This window comes from Plectrocnemia conspersa, unplaced genomic scaffold, assembly GCF_051122295.1.
Source record: "Plectrocnemia conspersa isolate PC_06_02 unplaced genomic scaffold, ASM5112229v1 ptg000011l, whole genome shotgun sequence".
Lineage (NCBI taxonomy): Eukaryota > Metazoa > Arthropoda > Insecta > Trichoptera > Polycentropodidae > Plectrocnemia > Plectrocnemia conspersa.
The window spans coordinates 5,656,690-5,674,403 of record NW_028277175.1 but is presented as its reverse complement, the minus strand read 5'-3'; the positions used below and the strand labels follow the sequence as shown (position 1 = coordinate 5,674,403).

Genomic DNA, 17,714 nt, shown 5'->3' with positions numbered 1-17,714 from the left:
AGGTAGTACTTTCACAATAAACATTATTATTCAAAGGGACAGATTGTAGTTTTACGCGACTCTTAAAATTTCTTTGCAAATTATTGTTGATCTTATTGCTTTTTGAACATTTAAAAAATATTAGATTTGAGAGGAAATATTCAACTAATGTAAATTAGTAGCAGTAAATTTAGGTATTAGATAGGAAAATTCAAATCGAATAAAATATATAAGGAATAGAGTTTACTGGTAAATCAGATTGCTAATAAATACAATTTATATGATACTAATAAAAATATTTAAACTGTAACAAGATTCGGATTTACTAAATCTCGTAAGAACCTGGTATAGATTTATTATATGTTGGCATATAAATGACACAATATCTCGTTTTTAAAAAGCTATTTTCTACACCCAAGACAATCTTCAAACGTACATTAACTTAGATGTTTATGAAACGCGTTTAGTCGTGAGAATAACTTTCTTGTATTTTATAAATAGTATCTACTTGAAATAAAAAATAAATATTTTTACACATATGAGCAAAATAAACTAACAGACGTTACGCAAGGATTCGTGTGTTTATTATGTTTTTTTTTAAATAAAATTGAAGTTATTAATGAATTATATTATTTTTTAATGGTATGATACAATCTTTAATAACCTAAAAAATATTGATATACATATGAATTAATTTATTATTAATATTATTTAGAATCCGAAAAAATAAAAATAAATATATTTTTTTCTTCAAGTATAGTCTTACGTCAGAGTTATAAGCAATTATATTTATTCAAGTATTTATTGCCTTTATAACAAAAATCCACGAACAACCATTAAATAAATCTCGCACTTAAACCTCTAATCCATAATATGCCATTATTGGATTTAGCTATTCTATCCCTGCTAATAAATCGTATTAATCCCCCGAGTCGAACTTTCCGCTTTTATGTATTAAAATAAAAATGTATATTCACACAAACATATTATGATAATTACACGAGTCGTCGTAAATTAATGTAAACACGATTTACAAAGTGAACACATTAAAATGCGTCGTTTCTTTTTGAACTTGATAAAAATGGGGTCGCTTTTGTGTTTTTTAATTTAACCCTTTAGGCACTTTATAATTGCGATGAGATGTCTCTTTTTCACATTATAATAAATATATATGTATGTATAAAACGCTTTAAATGTTAAAACTTATACATTTAGCATAAGATAAATATGTGCAAGTGCTTATTTGTAAATCTGTTTTAAAAAATAATCATTGCATAGATATTATGCTTGAAAATCTTGGGCTTAAATCCCATATGAACCTTAGTGCTTTTAATTTATTGTCTGAGAGTTAGAAATTTGTGCTTATTATACAATTATATTATTGATCGATCATCACAGATCAAGTTTTCTCTAATAAAATGGAGATAGATTGGGCTTTTTGAACTTTTGGTTTTTGAAGCCAAAGAGATGACTAATACACACAGTTTATTTTATAAACATAAATATAAAAAAATGTAGATGCTGCTATGAGTCAGTGGAGTTGAAATGGCAGGTCTTGGAAATCGGAGAGTCTTCACTGGCATGTCGAGTTGTATTATTGTCGACTCTGATGTCTCTGGTGTCGATGCGGGCTCTTGGCTGTGATTCCGTGACGTCTCGCCTCGTCTGTTCGACAGCTCTGACGAATCACAAATGAGAATTTTTGTGAGCCAATTGCATAATTTTAGACATACCCATGAAATATGTTTACGCATTGAAAGAGAAAGTGTCTAGTTGCTCATTCCGGCGATTGGTAACCAAGGGGCAGAAGAACAATAAGACTATCGCGCATCCTTTCAAAACAAAAAGTTAACGCAATTGTCTAGCTACGAAATCTTTTACATTGGTATGTGAAATACTGTAAAAGAGATGCTTATTTATTTTTCGTTTACTCTAAAATGTCATTCACAAATTGTGCAGGTGATTGAAACCCCCACAAAACAGCTTTTGCTGATGGTTACTTTTCGCTCACTTTCTAGGCTTAAATAATATTCGATTGGTTACGAAATATAGTTCCAATAAACTATTGATAAAATTATTACTTACAAAAAATATTTTATAGTCGTTTCTTCAGTGTGATGCAATATTAAACGGAATTATCATGAGGTTTCCTTGCATAATTTTTGGCAAAATCCGGTTTTGATGCACTGCCAATTCGGCGGAAGATACTTATTATGATTCGTTATTATGCACAAACGGGAGTGGTCTTATCTGATGATGCATTCAGGCTCATGGAGCCTTCCGTGAACCAGGTCGAGCGTCCTTGACTCTTCTCTCTCTTATGCAAAAACCGGTATACAGAGTCGATACAATTTCGCATATGTGTAAACACTAGGGAGTTTTATGTTTAAATCCTAGAATATTTATTTGATATATATTATAATAATATAAAAGTAATATTTTGTAGCTCCTTATTATATTTTCTTTAGTGTTAATAAATGAATAATATTATCTAAAAAAATATGTTCTTTTAATAAGAACAGTCGTAGTAAAAGTTTTTCGCTTTTGAACATCAACAGAAAAATCTTATTTAGAAACAGATTATTTAAAATATTATATAAATTGTGCTACTTTTTTCGACTCTTCACATAATTTTATTAATAATATCAAATTAAAACTGTAGCATCAGATATACTGCTTCTTTTCTTCTCCCACGGCTGTTTTGGCCTTCTCTGTTAACCCTTTGAGTAGTGAGTTAATTTATACACATTTGTTAATTTGTTAGTATACACTTGAGAGTGAGTTGAATATACGCATTTTTCTATTTTTATTTCTGTTGTTATTTGTTTGTTTCTATTTTATATTGCATTTAAAATAAATTATAGAAAAAAATCAGTAATTCTTATCGTTTTATTTTAACACTTTTTTGTATTACTATGTTTTAATAATTTATTTCAACACTTTCGTTCATTTAATTTACATATTTATTATATATTATTTGCCTTTTGCGATTTTTTTTATATCAATACAGAGGTTAATATTTTTTATAAAATTCATATAAATATTTTTTGTTATGTTAATTTATTTTGTACTCTTTAATTTATTGCTATTATTTTTTTATTAAAACAAATATTATTCAGTTATATGTAACTATCTGGTGTACCCCAAAATAGTGAAAGATCAACCGCCGTACATGTACGGCGAAACTTCTCAAAAAGTTAAAATCCTCCATCCTTTCCAATCCGTTTCTTCCCTCTTTAAACTTCTTATGCCCAGCATACTGCAGTCTCCATCCACACACTCTGATCTTTAGACCCTTCCTCTGCGGTTTCGACTATTGTACTATTGCACTAGAATATAATATTTTTTTTTTTTATTTATTTATTTACGTAACTCCGCATGAATAAGAAATAACTCTTTCTGCAGTTAAAATATAATACATTAAAATAATAAATTGTATACTGCGACGGCGACGGTACGATTTTATTTCTTTTGACGTTTTTAACGTTGTTAATTGATTTGCTTGTCTTAACTGTTAGGCCATCCGTACCAGGCGCTGAGTTCTTTTTTAATTTGTTTGTATATCTTATGACTTCTTCTAATTTAATTTGATGAAAATAAACAGATCTGTTAACATGAGCCATATTTGCGATAGTGTTTATATCATCAATGTTAACTTGTGTTTGATCTGATAGAAATGTTCTAATTAAGATTATATTCATTGGCTATTAATATTTTTTTTTTTTTTTTTAATATTCAAGTTATAAATATTAGATTTTATCTGTTTATTTTTTGGCCTTTTTTATTTCATTTTTAATTTTATGAATTGTTCGATCATTCCAATCATTACATTTTACTTCTATACATCTTTTCCAAATTTCCATTGTTTAGCAATATTATATGTATATTATTACGATTTCTTAGGAAACAAGTATGAGAACTTCAAATATTTTTACACTAAAAAGCCGCTAGTCTTTTATCGTTTTTAGGGTAAAGCTTCAGAAAAGCGCGTAACGAGCCACTCTTTCTCTCTCACTCGCTCGACCTCTCGTTTGTGATGTGTCACGAGGTCACGAAGGGTAGACAAAGAAAATCTGAGATTTATTATATATTTTCCCTGAGGGGTACGTGTTTATTTTGCAACTGGGACGTGTGTCGAATGTTTTCCGTCAGCAAACTATGTATTTTTATGCATATATGATTACTTCCAACATTCCAACGCTAACTCAACCCTTCCTTAAATCAACGTGAATTTAATTAAAATATATTTAGATCTTACTTCATAGATTTTCCAACATTTTCCAGCGATTTTCTGGCAGTCACTTCAGTCAGTAAAGAAGTAACTTCCTGTCTCGCACGATAAAATCGTACGACCGCGACACGCCGCATAAAAAGTTTACGTCACGTGATTAACATAAAATATAACGTAAAAATATTCAATCGCCTCACGAACGGAACCGGACACGACCCTCCGAAAAATTACAAAAATACACACAAGCAAAAAGCTCGCATGTGTTGACTTTCGTCACTTACTGACCGAACTGAACTGCTTCTTCGAACCGTTTTCGATTGATCGAGAAAAAGCAAACAAAGCTTTCGACGAGTGGTTTTCGTTTCGCGGAAAATATACGAAAATACCGATGAAAATGTTTCCTGTTATAAATAACCTTCTATCTTAATATTAACGATAATTAAATACACATCATTTCTGAATATTAAATATATATAATATCATACATCAATAATTAATTGTGGTATTTTATATTACGGTATTAATTTCCTGCTATAATATATTTACAATATATTACGTATCAATCAAACGCTATTGATTTGGATAATTATTAACCATTTAGCTTAAGCCTAACTAATGCACATTAAAAATCCCTTAAACATATATTTGTATACCTGTGAAAAAATTGCTTTATGCTATTTTTACTATAAGACACGTTAAAGATTATTGTTAATGCTTATCCACGTTAAAACACAATTGAGATCAGTATGAAAATAATATATTTTGCTCCTCCTATTTTTATTTTTATATGTAAAATTTTTACATAAATTATTCTTATAACAATTCGTGCCTCATGTAGTCTCAAAATCATATCGATGATCAGGTTGAACTTTAAGTATTAATATGACTTGAAAGCCGCTGCTTTCCTCAGTCTTCAAAGGGTCGCTTCGGTCGATTCGGCGTATCTCCGCTTAGTGCTACTTCAACTGAACTCTCATTTATTCCAAGTCGGAAACGAAGTGGTAGTTTTTGATAAAATTGCGCAAGTAAATTACATAGTGAAGTACAAAAAAATAATGATTCAGTACGACAGTGTGACTTATATACCTTTGAAAATTACGGCGAAATCCAACGTCACTTCCAGATCCTCTCATTAACGGTAACCCAATAAATATAAAAAAATATGTATTCACATTTTTTGTAATATAAATTGAATTTATATATATATTCCTATTGAAATTTTACTTATTTTTTAATAAAATATAATAATTTAATAACGTTGTAAAAATATTATATTAAAATCTCATTCGAAAAGTTAATCTGTATAATTGAAAATTTTATAAAGAAAAAATAATTTAACCAAGTCAAACAGCTTGTCCATTAAAGGCTTTTGAGCTTTAAGCTCGAGAGCTTTTAAGCGCCCTACTATTTGTACTGTTATTCGTGCGACAGAGCTATACACATTTTTCTCCTTTACTTTCATTTTATACACAGCGCAATATTACATATTATGTAAACAGCGGCAATACATCGTTTTGGTTATGCGTACAGCAGTATGTTGTCGGTTTGGTTTATAGCCAATGCCGATTGTAATTCATTCAACATTCGTTACTTTGTAACTGACGCCGTGCGTATATTAAGTAGGTATTTATCATACAATCTACTCGTGCGTTCGTAATTGCTGTACGCAATAAAAAAAATTGGCGCCACTCGTCCACCAGTGGTTTTCAATATTTTTAATTAATAGTAAATTGAATCAAGACAACTTCTTTATTCTCAAAATAAAAGGTAACTATCTAGAAATCTGGATATACCCTTGACAACTATTCATCCACATTAGGAACTTTTACAAATATTATTGATAAACAGTGTGATTTTTGTCGCTACAAAAGACTTATTTTACAGTAAAATATCATCTTTAAATTTTAACAGCTGAAACAATAGAGACATGCACCATTTAGCAGCCGAATAATTATTGATCACACTACTAACAAACAAAACTTCGGTAAATATTTAAAAGCTAAACAGTTGGCCAATAAATCTGGATATTCTTTTGACAACCATTTTCTGCATTGCATTATTAAGATTTTTTAAATATGTTTATTCAACAGTATAATTTTTGTTTTTGTAAAAAAAAATTATTTTTTAGTAAATTACCATTAGCGAATTTTATTATCTGTAGCTATAAAAACATTGTAAACTAAAATGTATAGCATTTGACAGCTATAAACATATTCGCAAAATAGAACATAAAAGTAGGTTAACAAATCTTGATGGACTTTTGACAACTGATGATCTTTCCAATTATTGTTGATAAACAATATGTTTTTTTTTTTAAATAAATCCTTTAAAATTGTTTCAATATTTAACAATCAATATGAAATTCACAAATATATCAACAACAATTTAAAATACGTATATTTAAAAATACTAGGGTTAAAAAATAATATTATTTATTTATTTTTAAAATAAAAACGTAACATACATGTAGTATATATCAGCTTAGCTTTTGAAAGCAGCGATATAAAAGTCAAATCGTTGTTTAAATATGTATTATGGGGTCGGAAAATTATATTGGCAAATTCTAACGCGCGCGTGTTGGCCGTTAACCAGCTTTCTTTGTCTTAACCTTTAATATGCAGCTTGGCCTTAACTTTCATAGTAACAACCTGCCTTTATTATAATTTGTTATATTAACGAAAAATTAAATACGTGTATTCCATCTTGTTGTGTGTAGTAATTTCGGCATAATGGCAATTTTTTTCTTCATTGTATCATTGCGGTTAATGTGATAGTAAATGGTTGTTTATAAGTGTGAGGTTCTACTTTGTATTTTATAACATAAACGATGTGTATATCCTTATAAATCCGATTTAAAAGATATGAAAAACATTAGAATCTATCCTTAACATTTCCTTATATATTATTTTTTTTAAATATTTGCTTGCAATAACTAGATATTTTTTTCCCATAATTTGTCCTTAAGTATTGCATTTTTTGCTAATATTTTACATATTTTATTGTGAAACAATATTTGCATGTGTTTTATCCGTTTCTTTTTATCTTGAATTAAAAGTCAAAATCATTGAAAAATAATATTATGTATTTATTTCTATAAAAAAATATTTATTATTTAGAAAAAATATAACATGTATCATTGTTTTCTCTTTTTCATTGCTCTTTCAAACATAATAAATTGCTATTTTGCATAAGGTAAATAATTCAATAAATAATTTTATTGATATAAATGGCAGCAATTTTTTTGTAAAGGCTTCTAGGAATGTCTGAAGTCTTCGATGAAACTGTGCGACACTTTCAGATTTAAATTTATCGCCGTAAGGTATTTTAATGAGACTCTTTATAACTCAACTTTTTATTATTAATTTGCCTGTCCATTTAATACAAATTGTAATATGGTTATGCTCTTGAAACAAATTATGCTGCGTTTTAATCAAAGAGACAACATTCTGGTCTCTAGTCTAATTATTATAACCACAAAAAAAAACTTAACTTTAAGTAACGCATAATAGTCGAAGCATGTGACGTTTTAGCGTCAAATAAATGCCAACACAGACTGTCACAGATGCTATATAGCGATTTATATACGAGATAATATAAAAATATTGACTATTTATAGTTGCTTTATTCAAAATATCGAGAAAACCTTTTTTCGGTTGACCTTTTTAAATAACACATGTTTTTATTCAAGTTGGCAAGAAATACAAAAACTATATCATTGAGGCGACAAACGGTTTTTATGATACATTTTATGTTATAAAATAGAAAAAAATTATTAAAAGCTACCATTGTTTCACGCTACTAATTTATTCATAAAACAAAATACTTTGTGTATTTTTATTTTGAGTGGTGTACAAAAAAAATGAGGCAATCGATCATCTTCAAATTTTTAATCAACTACGTTGCCAACAAATTGGCAATTATTCACTTTAGCAACGAAACACAAAGCAGTAAAACAACACCGAATCTCGACAACCCCCGGCTAAATATGTATGTCTATGTTTTAAAAAGGGAGAAAGGCTTTATTTTAAACAAGCCACGCGGTATTATGTTGCCAATGTGTACTCAGTTTTCGCCGAGAAAGTCGTACATCATTCTTATTTCCCGTCGGTGGCTGAAATTCAAGATTTTCCACCATTTTTCAATATTTCGCGGGCGAGAAATATGTGCGCAGCTGTAGAAGGTCGCGAAAAATATGTTTCCATATAAGACAACCTTGGCACTCCATGGTGTGTTTAAAAAATATAAATGAATATATTATAATAAAAACAATTTGTATTTATTACTATATATATATTAACAAAAAAAACTTTAATATTCACATTTTTTTCATATATAATAATCAAATGTGGAGACTTGTATATATATATATATATTGTGTGGAATATATAAAAATATTTCTCATATGCCATTGTCCTGTGCAGATATAATCTTTAATAGAATCCGAGTGAAAACAACTCCTTTCCCACCCTGTTGCACGTATCGTTCCGATTTGGAACAGTTTCAAGTTCGTCGGGTTGGAAGGACGAATATGGTGCCAAAATTTTTTTTTACCCTTTAGAATCTTTTGTTGCCGCAGCAATCGACATTTTTTATGGACTGGATTCCTAATGCGCATTTCCAGCGCTTCTCTAATGTGCTGACATTCATTTTCATCGATTTATGGTCCCTTCCAATATGAATTGTATTACGTAATAGTGTCATATGTCATATTTCGGATGATTTGTGTGACTGGCGACGTCTGCGATCAATGTCAATTTGATCAATGAATTACTGAGTCATCAATCAATCAGGGAAAATTCAACTTGAATAGAAAATGTTGTAATGTGTCACTCTAATCGATATTTAATATAAAATGGCATTCGTTGCAATAGAAATTTGCAATTTCGAGCTTAAAGATCTGGCAAATTAGTGTAATTTTCTGCTTTTATATTTTAAAAATATTTAATAAATAATAAATGCAAATTTAAAACACTTAAGTTGGGGATTATGATAATGGACAATGTCAATTATTTTACATTGATCTACATTTTAATTAGATTACCCAGTATTTTTAATCAGCTTATAATTTAATCAGCAAGTTTCGTCGTTCAACGTGATCCAATTATAGCTTATTTTGACAGTGAGATAAGTCACTTGCTTTCTAGTTAACTTGTATTATGTAAGTTATTAAAATCAATCTTACACCAATGCTTAGCTTAAATCATTTTACCAAATTAAAAAAAAAATTAATATTTTTTTGCATATTATAATTTAAAATAACAAAAACTAAAAATTAAATTTAAATTTAAATATTTTTTATAAAAAAAATCAGTTTATAATAAATTCAAAAATTCACAGAAAATAGTAAGGAAGACAAAAATTTTTTTAAATAGAATTTGAAAATTAATTTCAAATTCAAAACAAAAATATATTTTTTGTCATTTATGCGGTGTTTTAATTTATAAAAGTAGTTTTAATTATTTTGACATAAAACTTGCTTTCAAAATAGATCTTTTAAATATCTCGGCTAAATTTATTAGCTTGTCTGATCATGTTTGATAATAGCAACTATTCAAAACATTAAAAAATCACTACTTCATTTATATAAAAATTAAAAATTCGTTACTCGTTTAAAAAAATTCTTTAAGAAAAAGTAAATGTTTGACTGCTTTCTTAGAAGGAGTTAATTATAATAGTCATGTTTTTAAAATATTATATGAATAATAAACTTACCAGTTATTTTGCAATCCACTTAAAAAATTCACAGCGAGTTTTTTAAGCTCGCATAACACTAATTCTGAAATTGCGCCTGGAAGCCAGCTTTTTTATTAAATATTAAGCTAGACTCCATTTAAACGTCCCGAATGAGGGCAAGTGTCCTCTTATCTGCAGCTTTAGAGAAAGTAAATCTTGGCTAACGTAGCGTTTGCAGCAGTAGCTGGCGTAGTTTTTGTTTTATCTTAACGCTTTTACAGCGATAGCAATATTTTTCTCACCCTACTCTCGCCTTTATTATTACATAAAATATACAACATTTCATAATTTTATTCAACTATGAACTTACTTGTATAATATATACATATAGTAGCATGCAAAAAATAAATCATTATATTTAGTATATAACTAAAAATATGGTATATTTTTTTCTCTATGTTTATTTAAGTATTATACACATAAATATAAAATAAAAACCTTTATAAACCGATAAATAAATAAATTTGAGAAAAATTAAAAAATACTTGTTTTTATACTGAAATAAACAGAGAAAAGCATGAAATTAATCAGTGATTTAGCTAGTTCGAATTCCAGTACATTGTAGCATACTCTTTTAATAATTTCTAAAGGTTTTTGTTTGCTCGTTGAATTGCGCAACCTTTTTTCCTTATTATCCAAAAGATATTCTATTGGTTTAATTAAGGACTTTCCAGGGCCAGTCCAATATATTTTTCCTCGTTTTTCCTCTCATTCTTAAATATTTTATTAAAGTACAAATTTAATTTATTTTATTTTAACTTATCTTTACTGCATTTATTAAATTAATAAAAAAAAGCATTAATAATTATTTTTTCAATATAAGAGTGTTGAGTATCAGTCCAAGTTTGAGCTTAAGTACTTTAACATCGAAGGGATGGAAAAAGTCTAGAACAGTTTTATAATCTAACGTCTTCGCCGTTGCGTCTATAAAGTGAATACCTTCCATTCCAGAATATAGTTGAACTTACGAGCATAATTCGTTTCGAAAATGTGCTCGTATTTCAAAACACTATATCAAAGCACAATTTAAAACTTGTGTCGATTCGTTCCAAAAGCCATATAAAGTAAATTAATTTAATAATTATTTATATTATGGTCCGCCTCTTTTTGGCGGAACGTGGGTGGCGAATTTTTATAAATTTTAATTTCCATTATCCGATAAGGCTACGCGCGTTATTTACTCTTAATGCAACTAATCTTAATATTTTATGCTTTATGGCGCGTATTTAATCCGTTTAATGGTCTCATAACCGTGTTTATTTGTAAGCACTAAAACCTAATTATTGTATCGCAAGTCGAACGTGCACTTTTCTATGATGATAAACGTTAATCTATTCATCTAGTGATTCATTTGATGAATCCGACATGTGCATGTTTTAAACATCATGTACGGACCCACCGTTTCTTATGCAGCAGTTAAAAAACATTTAAAAATATTTATACAAGTTTTAAAATCAACAAGAGAAGGTTTTGAAAATTCTTAATTTCACATTTTTCCGATAAATAATTATCAATAACAAACACTAATTATAATACAGATTAGAGACGGCTATGTGCGATTAATCTTAATCCTTTATGATTTATGGCGCGTATTTAATCCGTTAAGTGGTCTCCCAACGGTGTTCTTTTTTAAGCGCAGAAACCCATTTTTTCTTTAATGCTAAAAAAATTATTTTATCGCGAGTGTAAATTGCCTTTTTTATGATGATATGCGTCAATCTATTCATCGAATTATAGATAGAAGAGTGATTCAGGTGATGAACCCGACATGTGTATGTTTTTAAACCCTCCATTTAAAATGCATTGTAAAACAATTTAAAATATTTGTACAAATTTAAGTATTAAGAATTTATTCCGAGAAATAATTATCGATAAGAAACACTAGTTACAACCGACAGACTAAAAATTTAGTCTTGTAAATAACCCAGTTAGCGAATGCACAATAATAATAAACTTTTTACTTAATCTAAATTGTGGATGATTAAGCATTATATTTTTTATAAATATTTTCACTATTATAGCTAACTGTTAATTGGCTAAAGTCTGCCTAAAAGTCTGATCATGGATAACAGATATATATAATATAAAATTCTTATGGTTTCGAGATGTGATGCATTTTTTAGCACTCTACTGTACATAGTGTAGATATATCGATATATGAATCACTATACTAGCTAATAGTATTAAAATGGCAAATCATCCTGGGAGGAAAGCCATTTTGGTTATGTGCTACCAAGGGTTTTTTTACGTTTCAAGGATGAACCCTTAACCTTTTAGGCCGAGTTTTCGCAATCGCAACCCTGTTCGCTGACGGATGCTAAAAAATTACCCAGCTGTCAAGATTTATATGCGCAGGACCTTAGGTAGTAGCAGAAGCAAATTTCTATAAAACGAATCTTTTCTGCTAAAGATTTATGTCTTGCCTGAAAACGCCTTTGTTTAGCTGAAAAGGCGCTGAACCTTTGACTAACAAGAACAGTTATATTATACAAATACGTTTACTATATATGTATAATATATAATAGAACATATAGCATCGTTCAATATATAATTTAATGCTATAAAATATATCAAATTACTGATTGATGTGCCATTCTGTATTATACTATATAGTTAATTAGTAGCAACAACACGCAGGTTCTTAACATAGTGAAAGTGGAATATTATCTAGTTTAAGGTATAAAATATCATTGAGCAATGCTTTGTAATTGTAACTTAAAACGTATTTGCTTTTGAGCGCTTATTAATTACATTACATTGTAATCAGTTATCTGAATGAATAATATTAGGTACATATATATTTTTTATTATTATTCATATTATTCCATTACGTTATTTTTTATATTAAGTTACTCTTAAAGTAACAAATCAATTGTCAGTTGTGTAAATTCTCCATTGATTATCTAACGGATAAACTAGTTAAATAGTATGAAATGTAAATATTGATTTACCCTAAATCACTTCATTCCCTTTAAGACATTTTAGTGCGCAAATTAGCTTCACTAACGCCCCGACACATATTTTCCCAAGTTTTCCCGTTAAACTTTTAACGGGTTTTAGCCCGATCGCATTATTAACAGATCCGTGGACTCTTTAGCGCTTAATTTAATTAAATTTTGAAAAAATACTTACACGCACTACACACACTTTTTTTGTGTTGTTGTTGGTGATTAATTTTTCGCCGTTGGTAAATATTTTCCGGGCTATTCGTTTTATTTCACGGCTCGTTTCTTTGCCCCGATATTATAAATTGGTACCGAAGAACGACGAGGGTGGATATTCCGTAATAAACCTCACTCTCGGCGAAGAAAGTCATTAATCAAAAGCGTATCTCGCTTATAACGTTTTTTTCGCGTTAAGGGTCTTTATGTGTGTTTTTTTGTCGCTCAGCAAAAAAATATCAATTTTGAAATGTTTATTCAGCGTTAATTTTGTTGTAAATTTGCATATAATATATAACGATACACTGTAATCAAAAAAAAATATAAAAAAATAACTACAGTGAGTACGTGTGTTAATTAAATTAATTTTCATAACGCTCCGCTAACAAAGCCGTGTAAACATTTAAGTGTGAAACTCAGATAATTAACATTCAACCAAATGGTTTACTTTCGACATCAATTACATTTAGTAAAGCTAACAGCTATATATTTCACTAGCAGCTACAGAAACATATTACATACTTAGCAAATTTAAGAATTACAGAGAATGAAAATACTACCCAAATAAAATTCATGAATTTATAATACATTATGCGCAAAAAATTACATATATATTACAAGGCACACTGTGTCATTGAGCTCCTCAATTAATTCAAACATTTTTAAGGCTAGTGATGCTAGTGGAATATGTAAATATTTCGCTTTAAATAAAACACTTCAATCGGGAATTTTGACAAAAAATATCTACATTAGGGGTTGTTAGTGAGGATATTAGGGCTGCCGTCAAAGCAGGTCCGAGATTAACGATAGAGTAGCTAGCACAAAAGCTCAAAAACGTTTCGCCTACATCAGTTCAGACATTTAAAAAAATAGGAACGGTATTAATTTGCAGAATATTGTTATTTTATAAATTATCTAAAGAAAATCTTGCACAGCGAATCTCAATAATGCAATAATTTATAATTCTAGAACAGAAAATTTTTTTTAATTGAATTGTTATTGAAAATGGGAAGCTTTAAATAGAACACCCAAATCGGTTACCACTTCTGTGCGATAAAGCACTTTGTTATTCAATTCATAATCAAAATGAAGTGATGTTCTTGTTCTAAAATATGTCATGAAATGGAATTTCTTAACTAAACAGTATTTTATTATATGTAGCTTTATCAAATATTTATTGAAAAAAATTCATATCAGTGAAATTATTATTACAGTTACAAAAATTATTTTAAATGTCATAAAAACTTAACCATACATTACTATGATAACAAAATATAAATTTAAAAAAAAAGTGTATCTCTTTTTCTCATGTTCTCTATCATCGCCAATGCGACAATTTGGGGTGGAAACTGATTATTTGTTATTGCCTAATAAAAATTATGCAAAAAACAGTTGAATTGACAATATTGAAATTTTAATGGAATGCATTATCTCAGGTTCATATAATATGCACCATTACATATAATCTGTACAACAGAAATATGATCTAGTGTCGATTAAAACACTATTTTACAATCCAAAAAAATCAAATCATATGCTCATTTTGTAGTGCTTATTTTTTAGTATTTTAATGCAGTAGTAAATAGACAAATACTATTTTATCTGTGCGTGAAATCTTTAAAATCTTCACTTTCTTGTTTATATTAATATTATTATTATTATTATTACCATGTCTCTAACTGACTAAGTTACTAATTATTGTTTTTTCTGTTTTTTAGGCCTGCAGGTGCACAGCATCGAGCAGGGGGCGGGGATGCCGCGGGCGGGGGCGGGTGTGGGCGCCCCCGGGGGCGGCGGCTCGGGGGGCGCTGGTGGCGGAGGGCGGCGCTGCTACGATGCCGAGTGTGCGAGAACGGAAGCCTGGCTCGACGAACACCAAGACTTTGTGCACGATTACTTCCTCAGGTAAGCGAATATAGTATTAACCTGATCTCTAAAGACTGCATTTCGTCACGTTCGAAAATCAAATATTATGAATGCGCTTCTTCAGGGTCATACATATGTACTAAATTTAATAAAAAAAAAACACTAGATAATACTACCAAAAGTGTTGATCCAATAAAAATTAAAAATAGCGTCGCGAAAGAATCAGCATCTATAATCACTGTAAGCATACTTTAGTAGACCACAAACACGGTTTTCGTCCGCATCGTTTCAGTCTTAAGCTACTCAAAGTCTTTCAAAACTATATTGCAAGTCGATATAATCTATACCTGATATATAAAATCATTTGACAAAGTTTGTCATGAATTTATTCTTTGGAAATTAAGCTAGTTCGTGAACAGTATGGAATATCACTTTTGCACTACCACAGTGATTCAATTACAATATTTTTTACATGCTGATGACGCACAAATGCGGATTTAATGTTTTACCAAAAAAAACTGGTAGTCGATTCTTTATATTGTTAGGGAGTATTCAGAAATAAATCTCAGATAATATACTAATTGTATCGTTGAAAAATATTTTATTATATTTTCAACGTAATGTGTTGCTTCAATAAAGCGCTTTTTAAAATCGCTGCGAGTCAATGTTCAACGATGAAGAATGCCCTGGAGAAACGCGATTGCATCCCTTATTCTAAACCGTTGCGACCATGACGTCAGCGCTCGAGAACGCTACTCTTATTTAAATTATATAAACAGTTTTACTAATTATATATATAATATTCATGTTACTGATTTATAACAATTTTCATGTTTACAATTAATAAAAAATAAGAATATAAGACAAAACGTTTATAGTTATAATTTAAGGGAAATAATAAAAAGAACCTTATATAATTTAAGCACAAGAAAAATAAAAATACTAGAAACAAAAAAATAAAAATAGTGATAGTTTGCGAACATTTCATTAAGAAACTGTAATTATTAACCCTTTAACCGCGGATGACACTTATAAAAGTCATAATAAAATCGCCTATATGCATTGGGCACCTAAATCTGTTTGAACCTTTGCGCCTTGTAATGTTTTTTTTTGTGTAATTTAAAGTTTAAAAACACTTGATTTATTCAAATAATATTTAAATAACTTATGGCATAAATAGGTGCTCCCCCACATATTAGCAAATTTCGAAATGGCGCGCAAAGCTATCAGTCATCAGCCATCAACGGCAGTGAAAGGGTTAATATGTGCTTGTATTTTAATTTTCTTACATAAGCCATTCAGCTCCTTAATAACCTTGCCAAACATAAAAATGTTTTCGGCGGTAGCTATGAGGAGCCTTTATGTGGAACGTTTTATATATATTTTAGGTATGCGATCATTTGTAATTTACAAAACATTTTTTGCGTGTTTGTAATAAAGATAGCTGTGCTAAAGTATGTATGTATAATATGTATATGAGTGCATGTTTGAATATTATCTGATATGTAGCATATGCACATAATATAACAAATATGTGAATTATCAGACCAGTCGGTGAATAATACCTGAAAGAACTGGATTCGATAATTGTTGCCCGATTAGAAAGACCTTCAACTCCGTTTATTAGACTTTCAGTTATAATATAGCTTTATTCAAGGAATAATACAAAAATGTTTGATTTTAAAAAGATTAGTTAAAACCATGTGCAAGATCGCAACGCATGAGTGTGTTTCAGGGCAATGAACCGATATTCAAAATGTGTAAATACACAAACATTTTTACAGAAATGATTGAACCATAAGACACACTTGCTTAAACATTTAAAATTATCTGTATCTATTCAATATTCCTTTAAAATGATCAGTAGACTAGTAGTATAAGTCGTTGACACTTGAAAGATCTAGGTACAAATCCCATATGAATGGTGTAGTATTTTCTTATAATTTCTATCGTATCAGAGAGAACGAAATTAATGAGTATTATATAATTATAATTCTGATCGGTCATCACAGAATAGATTTTCTTATATTTTCCTAATATTACGTGTGGTAATTATATTTTATATTTAACTGTTAACTAATATACAGACTGATTTCAGTCTGATGTTGTACTACTTACTTGACGCCTGTAATTTTACAACGAAAGATTTACAATAAATATACATATTTTATATAAAGACCTTCGGAAACTTATGAAGTCAAACCATCTTAAACACAATAATAGTTTTTGTATGCATGCAGCTTCAAAATTTGTCATATAATTGCGTCATATTTAAGCCTTTTTAATATTTAAATAAATGTAACATATACCTCTGATTGGTTACAAGTCTTATTTGATTAATTTGCCTATATAGTAATTCGTGACCATGGCTGGAGCAACACAGCCGAAATCCACTATAAATAAATTATTTATTTCCAAATATTGTATTTATATTTATATACTTAACAATAGCCTTAAGTTATTTTTAGCTAGAAATTTAATATTCTTGCAGCAAAGGCGTCCGTCGCAATACGGAAAACTTTATTTATACTGTTGTTCTTTTGGGTTTTTTTTAAAGTCCGGACCCATTTCCCATTGCAATTTATTTGCACAAGCCTGGAAGCAGTCCGTGCTGCTGCATCTCGGCACAAACAAACGGATTCTGTATCGCATCAAGGAAACTGTAGAATTCAATCGGACCGAAATAACAACGACAAAACAACGCACAAATCGAAAAAGTCGACCATTATTGTCCGATTCTAGTT

At 29.3% G+C, this 17,714-nt stretch overlaps 1 protein-coding gene across 6 annotated transcripts in view; it reads left to right on the top strand.

Annotated features, from left to right (window-relative positions):
- Positions 1-17,714, top strand: part of Pde11 (Phosphodiesterase 11) — a 232,432-nt gene that overhangs the window by 181,256 nt on the left and 33,462 nt on the right. For all 6 annotated transcript variants that reach the window (XM_088197803.1, XM_088197798.1, XM_088197804.1 and 3 more), the window contains one exon: positions 14,823-15,009. In XM_088197803.1, the coding sequence (XP_088053929.1) occupies positions 14,858-15,009 (152 nt within the window). In that variant the 5' untranslated portion in view covers positions 14,823-14,857. The remainder of the gene's footprint in view (positions 1-14,822; positions 15,010-17,714) is intronic.